Here is a 17,406-nt window from a genome sequence, read left to right on the forward strand (position 1 = left end):
CCGCCCTCCCAGTAAAATGGCGCACAAAGGTGGGAGGGGGAAAGCCTTCCTTAAGGAACGGAGATGTCCGGGGAAACTAATTTTCTAACGGTGGGGAGAGATTATGTGACACAAGGGCTGTGTTAAAAGCACTTCTGGCAATAACAGGTAGCTACTAACAATAAGAACTCATAAAACAGACATTTCAACGTACTGTACAGCAGATTTTAAAGCTGAAAAACAAAAACCCCAATCTTTCCACAACCAAGTACGGAAAGCCATTGTTTATGCTTTAGAAATTCCGTCATCTCACCCAGGGCATGACAGGAGCCCTCTGGCCAAAGCTGAGCCTGTTTCAACGCAGCTTCGGGATCTAGTCTCAGGAGAACTCGGAAAAGGGAGCCCCTGCTTTCAACACAAGGCAGCAATGGGTGCACCCCCCCTCCCCTGGCGCGGTGCCATGGCCAGCCGTGCCAGGCCTCTCCTGACCACACACGTCTCCTATACATTTCGGTTTGCAGTTCTGCTGCTTTCTCCCCATTGCCTGCTTTGTGGACAAAGTTTCAGTTTTACTGAAATTTATGACTAAATTTTAATTTAGTGGTAAAGACTCTCTTGAAAAATGGTTTTGGTTTTCGTTATTTGCTTGTTTTCCAAATTAAAAATGTAGTACTCCATTATACACCTGGACCTATCAAGTGTAACAACATTAACACATTTTAAAATTCTAAACATGTGACTTTGGTCCTGCGGACCGTGTAGCAAAACAAAAACCAAAAAGCTTGCACCCTTTCTAAAGAAGACTTTCACTCAATAGGGATTCTCCTGCAGTAACCTTTAGTTAATCCAAGTAAAAGAAAATAAAGGCTATAGAACACCAGACTCAATTAAAATAAGAGGTTAGGAAGTTTTTCTGATCTCTCCACAATTATATGCTAGAGCTACTTGAATATATTTTACAGCAAACACTCCCTACATCTGATCACTTATCTGAACGAATGAAGCAGTAAATGGACAAATTCAAAAATGACTGCAAGTACAGAAGACCACACGTATGTTCTTGTCACTGGCAGAAAGGCCATGTACCGTGGGGTGGGCAGCTTTTCTTACTTCACACTCTGGTGTGGGTTATTAGCCACAAAAGGTGCGGGAGCTCCAAGGCTTGCTCTTTGGCTCTCAGTTATGTACACCGGGGTGTCGAACAGTAGCTGGTGACACAGATACCCTACACTATGCAAAGCTGGTGGACAGAAATATCTACTCGACTTGGGGAGGGGGAAAAAAAAAAAGGAAAACTAGCATGAGCAGCCACAGGCCAATGTCCTGTCTGTTCTCAAGGCTCTGTCCTGGGCATGTGAAAGAAAAAGCCCCGTTTGGTCCGGATCAACCCCTGCTTCCGAACAGCCCTCCCGTGAGGAAGACTCGGGCGGGCTTCTCACCTTCGCAGGCAGTCCGTGAGCGTGGTGGTTCCCGACACGTGGCTCTCTCCATTCACCACGCTGCCCTCACTCCCTGGGCTCAGGGGCCAGAATGGGGTGGAAGAGCCAGGCAGATCTAAACTGATGTCCCAGAAGGGGTCTATCGTGGTCGAGACTCCACTAGAAGCACAGGGAGACAGACGCACGTGAGGACTGCTGTCCACTGGGCTCCACCCCCTTCCCCACTTGACCCTTTTGCACGAGCCTCATCTCAGGTCGGACAGAGTAGAGTGCTCACACCCAGCATGTCCTGGGCTCCCAAGGTGGCCCCAGGAAGCGACGTGTGAACCCCTAAGGCCAGGGCTGATCCTAAAGCAATGATTTCCAAACCCAGAAGACCATTACAATCATTTAGGGATTTTCTCAAGATTAAAAATTCCCAGTCCCAGAGGCTCTGAATCCATGGATCTCTCTCAGCTGCACCTGGGAACTGGAACCTCCTAGCCTGGAGGGTAAGGGAGACCTCCAAGCACACTTCCCGGAGAGTGTGCACTAGCCAGGCCCGGCAGCCCCAGCTGGGCACTTTTGATGCTGCATTTAACAAGACCAATTCCTTCCTAGGGAATTACTTCATAACATAAAAAAAGAAAACTCAGATTAGGAATGTAGTATAGATATTTAAACAGGATTTAAAGCTGAGACAATCTCCTGCTAAGGGAACTCAGCAGTTAAGGGCCTGTGAGGAGGTTGGAACTGCTCAGAGCACACTCTGAGCCCAAGCTGATTAGAACCAAGGCGCCGCGCAATCTCCGATCCTTACAGAAAGCTGCACCTTGACACAGGCAGCTCTGCCCTTCCCAATACCCAACTGGCCCTACGCAGACTGCAAATGGCAATCCATCACGGGTTCTCAAGTAATGTTAGTGGATTGTGACCACATTTTAAAAGAATTGATCTGCAATAAAAAACAGAGCCAGGTGCAACTGCCTGTGGTCCCAGCTACTCGGGAGGCTGAGGCAGGAGTTCAAGGTTACAGTGAGCTATGACGACGCCACTGCACTCCAGCCTGGGTGACATAGTAAGACCCCATTTCTAAAAATAACTAGCAGCGTGCACTGAGTTTGAGTAAGACGGTTCCTCTAACCCAGCAAGGGATTCTCTTTCTGACTCTAGAAGCTTGGAGCACCTAAGCAGAGGCCACACCTGGAAAGAATTAGGGCCACTGCATTAGAGAAAATGGAAAAGGAAACCATAAATTAATAAAAACTAGTATACTTTGGGACACATGTCAAAAATCTGCCATTTGTGATCTAGTCCTTCATGAAATGGGCCTATTGTATTTGGTTCCTGGTGTCAAGGACTGTGAGGGAAGCAGAGAAATGGGGGTGAGGGAGAAGCTCCCAAGAACGCATTGCGTGGCGTGGACAACAGCAAGGACCTCAACACTGAGGGTGCACATCAGAAACGACCCGCACTTGAGGGTGCCCATGGTGGCACCAGCCTCTCCAACAGGACGAGGCCACCCGCCAAGACCTTCACACTCAAGGCATCTGTTCATCATTTCTCTAATATCTTTTCACTTAGAGCTATTCTGTCTCAACAAATGACAACGGTGTGGCTGTCTAACAAAACCACTTCTGCTTCTCGGCTGGTTGCTGCTGCAGACAGGCCACTGTCAGGGCCAAACAGCCCAGTGACCTATCGTCAAGACGGCCTCCTGGGGGTGGCGTCCACCACGCTCTGGGCCCAAGAATCGACTTTAACGCCCGTTCAGAGCACATGGCTGTGCTGACGGCAAAGTGCTGTGGTGCTGGCCCAACTGGGCCGGCGCTGATGCTGCAGAGCACTTACTGGCAGACTTGGCAGGTGACGTCCGACTGCAGCCCCCCCGTGAAGATCTGGTCAATGATGCAGTTGCAGTGGTTGGGGTTGTTCGCCTTCTTCCCATTATCATCACCTGGGGACAGACCACGCTCCGTGATTAGCATCTGTACACCATAAAGATGGCAAGGCCCCAAGAGAAGGACACAGCTGCCCAGCAGGGCCCAAGGGGCATTCTGGTAGTGATCATTTGAGTGTTTTGACAGCAGAAAGTTTAAGATTGGGGGAAAATGCTGCCCAGAAGGATCTCAAATTCACGGGACAGAATGTTAGGGCACAAGAAAACATAACACACACAAGAAAGATACAAACACACAGAAAACAGTGGTGGCGGCCCCCATGCTTTAAACAACTGCGCCTCCCCCAGTGCCCCGCGGCCGGGCAACCTCGCTACAGGGTTCTGATCACCACGTTTCTAAGAACCTTACATTTCTTTTCAGACATTTCAATGGGAATTATGTCAGAAGCAGATCACAACAGTTTCATCATTTTTTGCTTATATAAACATTTTAACAGCAATTCATTTTCAAACAACTGATTTTTACATCAGATTTCTGCTGGTTGCAGAAGGCTCTTAATTATTCTCACTAGGTGCTTGGAATAGTAATTTAATAATCTTCCACAGTGGCTCCTTTCTGTTGTATGTTATAAATCATATTAGGAAACCAAATTTTACCTAAGCTATTGAGAAACTTTTATTTGATTCCTAGGACAAGCATTATTAAAAGGACCACACATACGTTTTCAGCAGAAAAAATTTAAGTACCAAAAACCAGAACCCAAGTCCATGACAGTGCACTAAAGCCAGACATCGTACCTCAAGTGTGGGTCATTTCTGCGCTGGACCCCAGAGCCCACAGGGCGACTGTGGGTGCCACTCAGCAGCTCAGCCGAGAGACTGAAGGCACGGGGAAGACCAGCTCACCAGGCCCTTCAACAGAGTGACCCGGGAAAGGGGACTTTGTTTTTCAAAAGACACCAATTAAGGAGACAGTTAGCTGGTAGGATACTGCCTACAACTAGCTGTGCCAGCCCAGAGGCCACAGGTAACCCACGGGCAGCCAGGTCCCTAGTCACCTGAGCACAGTCGTCCTCAGTGCGGCACCTGAACCACCAGCATCAGCATCACCACTGGGCCCATGTGATCAGGAAAACCCAGCAGCATGTTTCGAGGAGCCTCCAGGTGACCAGGCCACACTGAAGTGTGAGAATCAACCCCGGCTGGTACCTGTGCTGGCGGAGTCTAAGCCATCCACCCTCCACGCTGGGACCCCAGAGGGAGGAGGGCAGAGAGGGGTCAAGCTCGGCTCAAGTGGTTCAGTCCTCATCTCCCGCCCCCGGCCCCCAAACCATCAAAACTCACACGTATCTGAGCACCCTCTGGGGCCGGGCTATGAGATATGCTATTGGAGAAGCCAAGCTCCAAGAAGATCCCAAGACAGACTTTAAAACAAAAGGCTCTTGATTAGAGTCAGAAAAGGATGTGAGCCCGGGTCGGGGAGTGCTGGCAGGCACAAGGGCAGTGCCGTCGCCAGTGCTCTCTGGCCACTGCACAGCAACAATCAGTCCTTCTGGAGACCCTGCAAGCGGAGGGAGACGGTTTTGCCAGCTAAGCTGTGTTTTGGGGATTCCTCAGAGGCCTCAGGCCTGATAACCCAGAGGAACCCCAAAACCACCCCAAGCAGGCAGAGACCCCAAACCACGCTGGGCATTCTGAGACTTCACTGTTCACCACGATGGGTCAGGGAGGACAGACTGCCGGGCTGCTGAAGCTATTTCCTCTTCTCTTAAACTATGAAGAACCTCTTTGAGGTAATTAGGGTGTCTTCTTATTGGGGAAAAAAAGGATTATGAAGTCTGTAACAATCAAACATCAGCCACGCTGCTTTGCACAAGTGCGCACTCGATTTGCTCCCCTCACCAAGGAACGCCCTGTCCTGGCCTGGGAGAGGCACAGGAGGTGCCAACCTTTGCAGTGCCGGTGCAGGACGTCCAGGGCTGCGATGAGGAACTCGTGGGCGTCCTGCTGCTCGTAGCCCGCCAGGTGCCGCGCGTGGGTCCAAACCAGGTGCAGCAACTTGTACGGGATGTGAGGGGACCGGTGCCCCGAGTAGAACTGCTCCGACAAGGAAGAGGGATAAACTGGTCAGGAGTAAACACGGGCTCTGAACACAGCACACACAACAACAAACATTTGACGACTGCCTACAACTGGTAAGGCCAGTTTGACAAAAATGGCTCAATTTGACTTTTTTTTAAAAGAACTATTTTTTTTTTTATTTCATCTTATTGTTATGGGGGATACAGAATTGCAGGTTATATACCTTGCCCATGTACCACCTTTCCCCCAAGAACTATATTTTTATTTGGACTCCCCGGACCCTTTGAGTCTGCATGAGTTTCTCTCTTTGCACCATCTAGTTTTCTACAGATAAGCCGAAATGTTGAATTATGACTTGCAATGTGAGATCAAATGCACATACAAATGGTTCATTTTGCCCAGTACTAGTTTACTCAAAGCACCAAACCACGGCAGGCCCACGCCCGCCAGTGCTTCCACAGGGAGTCACACATTACTGCGATCACAGGAAATTCAAGGGCATCAGCCACAGACTCTCCGGCCCCTCCAGCTCTGAGGCCAACTGCCCAGGGCCTGCCGGCCAGTCCTCCCCACTGACTCCGCTCGGGACACTAGGCCCAGCGTCGTACGCTCTGTGGCTTCCTAACGAGGTCAACTCCACAGGGGGCTCCTGCCTGCTCAGATACAGACACATGAACACATTTCAGATCTCACCTTCTGAGCTAACACTAATTTTGCTTAGAACAGAAGCAGAGTGTACCTTTCTTATGAACAGATCCCTAATTTTAAATTACAAATTCTGAAAGTGTTCATGGAAACAAAATGACATGGTAACACATTATTAATAGGTAATAATGAAATTAATTTTCTTCTTTCAAGTTCCAAAAGGGGTTACACTCTCAAGACACTCATCTACTTGATACTAACTGCCAGTTGTTTACAAAGAAGCGCCATGATGTGGACAAGGAAGAACATATCAAATTCCTCATGAGGCTTAGGGTTTACACTTGTACAATGACAACAGGTGAGAGCAGAGAATAGCTGTGAGGAAGAGAGATGCCAACAAGCTATCTGGTAAAGAAAAGAATTAGAGCCACTGTCCACAGGTAACAGAAGATGGAACTGCTCATCCTAACAGGGAGGGAAGGAATGAGAAGAGGCTTAGCATCCCCCCAACGCTGTGACTCAGGAGCCGAGGCCCAGCCACAGCGGAACTGCTCTGTGAAAATGTTTTCTTAGACTGATACAGAATCTCTGTAAGCTGCAAAAATGCAAAGGTCTTCATTGCATTAACTATAAAACAAATACCTAGCAATAGGTTACGTGGTAGAAATCTAACAAAAAGGCCAAATCTCTAAACAAACAGCACAACCCACCTCTCCACCTGTGCACCGAGAGCCCTCCAAGGACCCACGCTACAGAGCCACGGTCCTCACAGAACAGTCCCTGGACCAGCTGCAGACACTACCCCAAACCTGCACGTAACTAAGACAACAGATTTCAAACACACGATGCAAGAACTACTAGAACGGAATGGAGTAACAGGCAAATCCAGTTTCAGCTGGCAATTTCAAAACTCTTCCTTCAGCAGCACAAGTACACAGAAAGGATCTATGCGCAGGGATACTGAAGACCCTTTATCATTATGTAATGTTCCTCCTTATCCCTGGTGACATGCTTTGTCTAAATGGGAATGTAGCACGGTTCACCATTTGAAAAAAGTCAATGAATTTTACATTAACAAAATAAAAGGTCACATGACCATCTCAATAGCTGTAAAAAAAACATTTGGAAAAAGGCAACAGATCCAATCATGATACTCTCGGCAAACACAGATCAGAAGCAAATTTCTCAGCCCACTAAAGCGTGTCTGAGAAAGATGCACAGCGAAATCGTGCTTGATCGAGAACAAAGCATAGTAAGGCAAGGGAAAGAAATAAAAGGCATACAGATTGCAAAGAAAGGAGCAAAGCCATCTTTAGTCAAATTTATGACGTGATCACCTACCCTAAAGAATCTGGGAGAGTTACTGGAGCTAAAAAGTGAGTTAGGGAGGCCACAGAACAAAAGGTCAATATACAAAAATTAACTCTATTTCTAGGTACTGGCAATGAAAAATTCAAAACTGAACCTAAAAACAGTACCATTTCAGTAGCACCAAAACCATGAAATACTTGCATGAAACATATGCAAGATTTAGATACTGAAAATCACAAAACACTGGTAAGAGAAATTAAAGACCTAAATAAATGAATGAAGAAAGATACTAGAGACAAATGCTAATTTCCACACAAAAACCTGTATAGGTATATAAGTATTTGTGGTAGTTTTATGCATCAAAACCACCCCATAAAGAACCCAAATACCTCTGAACCGGGAAATGACAACTAAACACAGTCCACCCACACAATGGGACTGCCCATCAGTGAAAAGCACACACTGCTGACACGCGTGAGGGGGGTGACTCTCCAGGGCAAATTCTGCCGTGGTAATTTGGCTTTGCAGGGCAGATGGTCTCCGCCCAGCTGCTCGACTCTGCATCTGAGGCTCCACAGCTGCCACTGACCGTGGGGGAGTGCACGGGCCTGGCTGCACTCCAGGCAAAAGCTACTGAGACAGACAGAAGCAGGGGTTTGCGGGCTCCTGTGCAAGGCACCTGAAGAGCATCCGGGTCCTCTCAGGAACCTGTAGGGCAGGTACCAGCCCCACCTTTTAGTTGGGGTGACTGAGTGGCTTTGGGTCTGAGAACTTCATCTGAGGTCGCCAAGCAGTGGGTGCTGAGGCGACCCAGGTGTGCCTTGACCGCAAGCTCCGCCGTGTCCTGCCCACAGGCAGGGGGCATGCCCTGAGTGCACACGACGACCAGATCAAGGGAACAGAGCGAGTGCAGGGCAGAGCGCAGAGGCTCAGATGAAGCACACAGAGAAAGCGCTGGCAGCAGAGGGGACCCACTTTCCTTGAGAATGACGCAGGGAAGTGGCACGTGCACCTCCACACGCCCTCCCAAACCAGGACGGCACACAGTGGCAAGGGAGATAGCCACGGTCTTCACAGAGACAGACATCAGCTGCCACTGGACTCGCCACCGTGCTCTTCAGGGGCTCCTGCTCACCGAGGCAGTGGCGCGCCTCTGTGAATTGCACCAACAGTCTCTCATCTAACAAGCCCTTTCGGGAAACTGTGTCCTTTTCTGTAATAAATGCATTTACCAAATATTCACTCATGCCATAAAGTTCTAAATTTGCCTTCCTGTATTACTGTCAACCTTATTTTACTTTTTCTAAAAGGGCAAAACGAAGCAGTTACGGAAACGTTCTGCTGCAGAGCACAGCGCGCACCTCCTGGAAGAGGGAGGACATCTCGCAGACCAGACAGGAGCTGGGGCTCTGCATCTCACAGCGGTGCCGGTCCGACAGGAAGAAGTCGCGGAGCAGCGGCGTGTGGGTCAGAGCCTGCACGATGCAGTTCATGAAGCACGTGTTCCCCAGGTTGATCAGCCCTCGCAGGCCTGCACAGAGGCCACGGGAGAGCACGAGTCAGCACACCTGCGCATCAACCTGCACGTACTGCTGAACCCCAGGGGCTTCCCTTACATCTCCAAGTGCAGTCACTTTCTCTTACTCATTCATTCAAGAAGAAAAGAACACGAAGGAAGGTAGTATTTTTCTAATTTTTATGCCACTTTTAAATGAACTGTAAGAGGAATGCTCACCACCACCCCCCCACCTACTTTTGCCATTGTATGTTTTGACAGAATTACCCGAATGTATTTTCTAAGAGAGGAGGCCAGATTAGAATGGAGCTTCTCTAACAAACAGAAAAATGTTCTAAAAGGCATTTCCTCAATTCTCTGAAAAGTCAGCACTCACACGTAACTTCTCTCCCTCAAGATGACTGTGCCGAGATGAAACGTAAATAGACACACTCAGACTCTGAAGCCACGGGGCAGGGGCCATTCCCGCTGGCCGCTGCTCCCCAAGCCTCCCACAGGGCCCTACAGAGAACGGCTGTCATGACCTGGCTGTGGAGCAAACGATGAGTGACAGTCACGCACCGTGGAGTTATGAAACCCACAACCTTACACTCACTCACAAACCCCACAGAGCAGGCCCTGCGCATGGCCCCGACCCACCTATGGTGCAGTTAGAGGTGATCTTCCTCCTCTTCGGGTTGTGCTTCAGCAGTTCAAGCTCCCGTTTGGTTGGTTCCCAAGTTGAGAACTTCTCTCCGACACCTAAGCAGATAAAGGACAGTGCCAGGTGCTGTTAGCTAAACTGTCACCAAATGTATTTATAAGTAAACGTGGTCATGTCCCATCTATCAGGCGGTATTCCAGAGAGAGCTATCCGTAACATTTGGGCTTTCTATAACCCTACTGTGCCGAGATGGGCTAACCAGAACACTTGACGGGGGTTTTCTTGGAGAGTGTGCTGAGAAACACCTCCCGTCGGAGCTGCCCCAACAACGAAGCCAAGATGGTTGCTGTTCAGATTCCCTCAATCCCAGAGGACGGAGACGACAGCACCAGCAAGAACTACTCGGCAACTGAGAATGAGTCAAACTGACAGAGAGAAAATGTACTTCTGAGCAAACGAAAATGGATCTAACCGCTGAACAATCGTATGCCGTATTCACAGCGAGGACGGTATAAAGGCTAATGAGCATCACATATCCGAACACATACCCTGTTAACTCACAAGTACTTGTTCCATGTTACCTAAAATTTCTGAATAATTCAATAGACTTTAAAAGACAGAGCATCTTGGATAGATGACATTACAGAATGTTTCAGAAGAATTCTATTTTAATCTGAGAGATGCATGTCTAAGCCCTGTGGTTTAAGTGTCCTGCACAATGAAATGACATACCCACACTTAGCTGCAATGTTATTAAAATTTGAGGGGGGAAAATAAGAAATACAAATCAAAAAGATTGCTCTCCACAAAAGATTTGTTAAAACCAAATAATGGGCCGGGCGCGGTGGCTCACGCCTGTAATCCTAGCACTCTGGGAGGCCGAGGTGGGCGGATCGTTTGAGCTCAGGAGTTCGAGACCAGCCTGAGCAAGAGCGAGACCCCGTCTCTACTAAAAATAGAAAGAAATTATATGGACAGCTAAAAATATATATAGAAAAAAAACTAGCTGGGCATGGTGGTGCATGCCTGTAATCCCAGCTACTCGGGAAGCTGAGACAGGAGGATCGCTTGAGCCCAGGAGTTTGAGGTTGCTGTGAGCTAGGCTGACGCCACGGCACTCACTCTAGCCTGGGCAACAGAGTGAGACTCTGTCTCAAAAAAAAAAAAAAAAAAAAAAAAAAAAAAAAACCAAATAATGCTTATCACTGAGTTCACCTGTTTCTATTCTTCCATTCTCAAAAAATGGGAATGTTTTGATTTTTTTATTTTTTTGAGACAGAGTCTCACTCTGTTGCCCAGGCTAGAGTGAGTGCCGTGGCGTCAGCCTAGCTCACACCAACCTCAAACTCTTGGGCTCAAGCGATCCTCCTGCCTCAGCCTCCCAGGTAGCTGGGACTACAGGCATGTGCCACCATGCCCGGCTAATTTCTTCTATATATATATTTTTAGCTGTCCATATAATTTCTTTCTATTTTTAGTAGAGACAGGGTCTCACTCTTGCTCAGGCTGGTCTCGAACTCCTGAGCTCAAACAATCCACCCGTCTTGGCCTCCCAGAGCGCTAGGATTACAGGCGTGAGCCACCGCGCCCGGCCATGGGAATGTTTTTAATGCAGACCAATCAAGGCAAGAATGTAGAACACATGCCAGGTGTCATGCAAAACATGTTCCCTTCGCAAACAGTAATTGTTCTGCTACTTGAGAGACAAGATGCTCACCCATCAACTGGGACAGACGATACCCATCACTGTCACTATGAACCACGATGAGCATTTGGTGGAACTAAAAACTAAAAGAAGAAAAAAATCAGGGAAACCAAGAGGAAAGAAATGATAAAGAACAAGGCCATATAATGTTTGCATATCTCTGACTCTATGTAGACAATAAAGACTGAATGTGGGCCGGGCGCGGTGGCTCACGCCTGTAATCCTAGCACTCTGGGAGGCCGAGGTGGGCGGATCGTTTGAGCTCAGGAGTTCGAGACCAGCCTGAGCAAGAGCGAGACCCTGTCTCTACTAAAAATAGAAAGAAATTATATGGACAGCTAAAAATATATATATATAGAGAGAAAATTAGCCAGGCATGGAGGCACATGCCTGTAGTCCCAGCTACTCGGGAAGCTGAGGCAGGAGGATCCCTTGAGCCCAGGAGTCTGAGGTTGCTGTGAGCTAGGCTGACGCCACGGCACCCTAGCCCTGGCAACAGAGTGAGACTCTGTCTCAAAAAAAAAAAAAAAAAAAAAAAAAAGACTGAATGTGGGTGTCCGTCCTGCCACCTGCCCATTGTTGCCACTGCCCAAGGGAGCCTACGGGGTGCTGGGGCCAGTCACCACCGCAGTTGCCCAGATGCTGCGGGTATACATCAGCCCCCTGAGCCACCAGGCCCGGGAGTGCGATATGGAGTGCTTCTTTAAGGGCTACGGGAAGATCCTCAAAGTGGATCAGAAGAATGGACATGGCTTTGTGGAGTCTGATGATCTGTGTGATGCAGACGCTGTTTGTGAACTGAATGCCAGAGACCTCTGTGGTGAGCGAGTCATTGTTGAGCACGCCTGCGGCCCACGCTGAGAGGGCAGTGACAGATCTGGACACAGTGGATACGGTCACAGAGTGACCGAGATGAATATGGCCCTCCCGCCTGCAGAGTACGGACTTATTGTGCAGAGTCTGTCAAGTCAGCGCAGCTGGCAAGACCTAACGGATTATACGCATCAGGCAGGAGAAGTAACTTATGCAGATCCTCACAAGGGATGAAAAAATGAAGGGGTGACTGAATTTGTATCTTATTCTGATATGAAAGAGCTTTGGAAAAGTTAGGTGGAACTGAAGTCAACGGCAGAAAAATCAGATTAGCTGAAGACAAGCCAGGTGCCAGACGACGCCAATCCTACTCCAGGAGCCAGAGCCATTCAAGGTCTCGCTCTCGAAGCAGACACTCCTGTAAGAGCAGAGGCTGAAGTGGCAGCAGCAAAAGCCGTTATTCTAACAGTAGATCCCTGTTCAGGTCGGGCTCCCACTCCCGGAGGAAGAGCCGCAGCCGCAGCCAGAGCTGGAGTCAAAGCAAGAAAGAGAAAAGCAGGGCCCAGCACGGACAAGAGCCACAGCTGCAGTGCAGGCAAGAGCTGCAGCAAGAGCCAAGCCCAAGCTGAAGAGAAGATCCAGAGCAATGACAGTGCTGGAAGTCCAAGAGCTGGAGTCCCAGCAGGCATAAAGGTAAAAGCACGAGTCACAGCAGGAGTCAGGAGAGGACAGCAGAGGAAAAGCGAGGGAGTGTGAGCGGGAGCCGGGGCCAGAAGGCCTCCCTCAAGAGTCGCAGCCACAGCTGCAGCAGAGCGGGCAGCAAGGGCCACAGCAAGAGCAAGGACAAGAGCAAGGGCAGGAAGAGAAGCAGGGAGAGAGCCGGAGCAAGAGCGAGAGGAGCAGGTGAGGCAGCGATTAAGACAGCAAGGCAGGCAGCAGCGAGCAAAAGGAAGACACTGACCACTCCCAGTCCCAGTCACAGTCCCACTCAGTGTCAAAGGAGCGGGAACTCGCCAAGTCCTAGTCTGGCCGGAGGGAAGGCTGGAGGAGAGTGAGGATGCTGGTATAATCAGGAGTCCCGGAGTCCGGGTCTAGGTCAAGACCGAATTCCAACTCGAAACCAAACCCTCTGTCAGAATCATGCTCCAGATCAAAGTCAGCCTCAAAAACCCCATCTCGGTCCAAGTCTCGATCCAGGTCTGCTTTCAGATCGTCTTCCTGGTCTAGAACTAGGTCTCACTCAAGGTCCTAACAGGCTATGACCACAGCTGGAACTACCCAAGAATCTTTTTTGTACACGTTTGGTAGCTGCAGCACAAGGGACTGAAGTAGAACATGTCACTGCCATACATTTTTAACTCTCCTAATGGTGTGTCTATAATTGTTAAATCTAAGCGTTTCCTCTCAGTAAAGCCTCCTGGCACGAGGCCTTCCTGCTTGACTGAAAAGAATTTTCTCTTTGAAAACCCCCTTTATGTGAGTAGAATACCCAAAATGCCTTGGCTTTCAGGCCTGGCCTTTCCTATAGGAGCTCAGTGCCTGGATGGTGCCAAGGCTAGAAGGATGACACAGGCAGGTGTGGTCAAGCTCAACCAGTTCTGCTCTTGAATCAGTGATGCCCTTTGACGTACGCCATTTAGTGAAAGTGCTAAGTGTTAGGGTTCCTACCACTCTGGTTTCTTATTTTTAGACTTAACAAAGTTGTGAATAGCACAGTTGAGGAAAATTGATACCTGCAGTAACCCATAGGAAATGAATTGTAGAGTTTCATATTCTGGTATTGTCATTATATTGTTTTACATTTAAAAAGAAAAGAATCTTTTAAATTATATTTTTCCCCATCTTGCAAAGTATAGTGACCCCTGTTTTCCATTAAATATGAATAAAGACTGTTTTTGCTTAGGGAAAAAAAAAAGTGAACCTGGGGTGCGGAACTGACAGCAAGTGAGAAACCCATAAGGGTACCACGGCAGCAGGGGCACCCCAACAGAACAAGAGTCCAAACCGTCCCCGATGGTTAAGTGACACGCTATTCTATTTTCTACTTGGCAATTTCTATCTGTTGACACAGATTTAACATCACCCAAACATTTCGGAGTTTCAAAAGAGATTCTCTGACAATTTAATCAGAAAAATGGTCTACCCTCCTGTAAGGAAGCAGGTGTGTTTATGTATTTATAGTTATTATTAATACTACTGCGGAGAAAGCGTGTTCTAGAATACTACAGAGCTGAGGGCAAACTGCTCTTTGGGGATTTCTGGACACTGAACGGCCTGACCACCAGATGAGACACGACCCAACCTTGCTGGTGCGCATTTGCTTCAGCTCCACATCTGCAAATATGCCCTGGAAGAGCCACGTGCTGCTGTATGTTCTTCCTTCCCACCCTACGGGGGACATGTCCCAGGGCACAGCCAGCCCCTCCCCCGCCACGCCCATTACTTCAGCTGACTCGCCGTGGGCCTGGGGGAAGGAGCGAGCGGGTGAGGGTCTCTTCCCACCAAATCACCACCTCCCACTCCCACACTCCCTAGGTGCTTCTCTTTCTCTCACTGAGTCCTGCCCTTAGCAGACATGAGGGAACTGCAGGCTGAGAGATCAGTAGGTGAACTTGGGCAGAATCACACCTTGCAGTTTCCAAGCTTTCCGCTGCTCCTCTTTGGCGATTATTTCCATGTCTTTGTCATAGATGTAGTCCTGACACAAAAAGCAGTATATGCCTCCATACATCAGATCAATGGCTGAAAAGAGAAAGGAAAAAATACAAAGCTTAATTAGAAACCGCAAGAGAACGCTTTAAGGCAGAGTTAAACACCTAAGTGAGGGTTTTTAGACATCAACTGTTGGCAGCATCTCCCCACTCTGAAGTCACAGAGCCCCAGTCCAGAGGGATTTCCCCCACTGAGACAGCTGAGGCTGAGCAGGTGAGGGGTGTGTACTGTGTCTGGAAGCTCCTGCCAAGGGCTGAGGAATCTGAGACAGGGAGAGAGAGGCGGCACACATGCCAAAGCAGCTAATACTTGAGTACTAGGACCTCTGCTTTCTTCTCTGAATGTGTAATATTTAAAACAGTGGTAAAATTTCATAGACTATTTTAAATCCATAAAGATTTCTGGCTGACTGGCATAGAGTAACCACTAAGCTTCACTACATCTAGAATTCCTGATACTATTATAAAAAGGAACAGCAGCTCTTTGCTGTTACTTTTGTTGTTGGTAGCACTTGCTATTCTTAAGGACACAGGTAAACAGTTTCTAACTGGATGACCCTGACACTTTAATTTTTTTAAATTTCAGCATATTACGGGGGTACAAATGTTTAGGTTACGTATATTGCCCTTGCCCCACCGAAGTCAGAGCTTCAAGCATGTCCATCCCTCAGTGAGCACTGCACCCATTACGTGTGTATGTACCCATCCCCTCCTCCCCCCATCTGCCCAACACCCGATGAATGTCATCACTATATGTGCACTTGTGTTGATCAGTTAAAACCAATTTGATGGTTGAGTACACGTGGTGCTTGTTTTTCCATTCTTGTGATACTTCACTTAGAATGACCTTGATCTCGTGACCCAGAGCTGCCTGCTGCCCACCTCTGGGTGGGTCTTGTGTACTTTTTCAGCTGCATCATCTATAAAAGAAAAAACAGGACTAATACCAGGGCTCTTAATTATTTTATTATAAAAATAAATAAGATAGGCCAGGCGCGGTGGCTCACGCCTGTAATCCTAGCACTCTGGGAGGCCGAGGTGGGCGGATTGTTTGAGCTCAGGAGTTCGAGACCAGCCTGAGCAAGAGCAAGACCCCGTCTCTACTAAAAATAGAAAGAAATTATATGGACAGCTAAAAATATATGTGGAAAAAATTAGCCGGGCATGGTGGCGTGTGCCTGTAGTCCCAGCTACTCGGGAGGCTGAGGCAGAAGGATTGTTTGAGCCCAGGAGTTTGAGGTTGCTGTGAGCTAGGCTGATGCCACGGCACTCACTCTAGCCTGGGCAACAGAGTGAGACTCTGTCTCAGAAAAATAAATAAATAAGATAAGATAAGTTCTTTGAATGCCTGGAAGAAAGGTCCTCTCTCAACTCAACAATTAAAACAAAGCTGGGGTGTGCAGGAGGCGGCTGCAACGCACCAGGCGCTGGCGGATGTCTGGGAGGCAAGGCGGGCAGCAGCGCAGAGCAGACCTGGAACGACTGGCGTGAATCCCGGCACCGCCACGCAGCAGTGACGCACCGTGACCAGTGGCTCCACCTCTCCAGCCTCGGTCCGGTAAAGCGAACAGTAACAGCACCAACACCTCACAGGGCTGTGTGATGACTGAATTAGCACCTAAGTCAAGTGCGTCTCCTGATAAGCAACAATGTCTTTTAAAAAATCATGGTTTTACTATATTTTGTGTCTTAGGTCACTATGACTTAGTGAATATTGTGGTAGATCTTTAAAGTTCTCTAAAGCAGATCTACTAAAACTCATTTTGTAAATGCACTGAATGCCACTGTAATGCATACTTTAAAATGGTTAATTGTAATATGAATTTTACCTCAATATAAAATTTTAAAGCCGAAATCAACATCTACAATCAAGACAGTTCCCTTGGAAAATTACCTCATGGTCAAAAATACCTGTTCTAAGGACAAAGCCCTGACTGTGCCAAGAAAAATGGCTGAAGCACAGGAATCTAACTACCTAAAATGAGAGCAAAACATGATCCAGTGGATGCGGGGACGGCCCCTGTGTGGCAGGGGCTCTCCTGGTGGAGGGAGGGTGTCTGCTTCTGATTTACATGGTAGCTGACATGGGACTCCCCAAGCCACCAAGTGACACAGGCACCGTGTAGCCCACCCGAGGATGGGGGCAGACACAGCCCTCAACTCAGCTGCCACCCCACCCCGTGCTCACACTCCTCTCCTGGGTAACTGAAATAACCTTTCGAAGATGACAAAGATAAAGGCATCATTTTTAGTCCTTTTGGGGCCCATACAGGCAAAATCCCAGTACCCTGGTGACTCAACGTAAGACAAAAACCTGCATGAAACTAAAAAGTCTGAAATCAAACAGCTCCAGGACTCCCCTCTACGCTGCACAGGCCTCAGTTACTATCTGGAACTCTAGTATTCAGTGCAGCATGCCTCCCACCACAGATGCGGTGCACCAGCAAACCCGACTGACTACGCCAAGTAAGAATGAGGGCTTTTTTTTTTTTTTGAGACAGAGTCTCACTTGGTCACCCTAGGTGCAGTGGTGTCATCATAACTCACTGAGAACTGAAATTTCTGGGCTCAAGCGATTCTCCTGCCTCAGCCTCCTGAGTAGCTGGGACTACAGGCACACACCACCACTGTGCCCAGCTAATTTTTCTATTTTTAGTAGAGATGGGGTCTCGCTCTTGCTCGG

General features: G+C 48.3%; 1 protein-coding gene and 1 pseudogene across 1 annotated transcript in view; one reads left to right on the forward strand and one right to left on the reverse strand.

The window, feature by feature from the left end:
- USP22 (ubiquitin specific peptidase 22) overlaps positions 1-17,406 on the reverse strand; it is a 45,845-nt gene that overhangs the window by 7,322 nt on the left and 21,117 nt on the right. The window contains exons 3-8 of the mRNA XM_069481841.1: positions 14,641-14,754; positions 9,491-9,592; positions 8,697-8,866; positions 5,247-5,394; positions 3,249-3,354; positions 1,419-1,577 (exon numbers count right to left, since the gene is read on the reverse strand). Coding sequence (XP_069337942.1) covers positions 1,419-1,577; positions 3,249-3,354; positions 5,247-5,394; positions 8,697-8,866; positions 9,491-9,592; positions 14,641-14,754 — 799 coding nt within the window. The remainder of the gene's footprint in view (positions 1-1,418; positions 1,578-3,248; positions 3,355-5,246; positions 5,395-8,696; positions 8,867-9,490; positions 9,593-14,640; positions 14,755-17,406) is intronic.
- LOC138391835 (serine/arginine-rich splicing factor 4-like) lies at positions 11,839-13,335 on the forward strand (annotated as a pseudogene).

Source organism: Eulemur rufifrons, chromosome 9, assembly GCF_041146395.1.
Source record: "Eulemur rufifrons isolate Redbay chromosome 9, OSU_ERuf_1, whole genome shotgun sequence".
Taxonomy (NCBI): domain Eukaryota; kingdom Metazoa; phylum Chordata; class Mammalia; order Primates; family Lemuridae; genus Eulemur; species Eulemur rufifrons.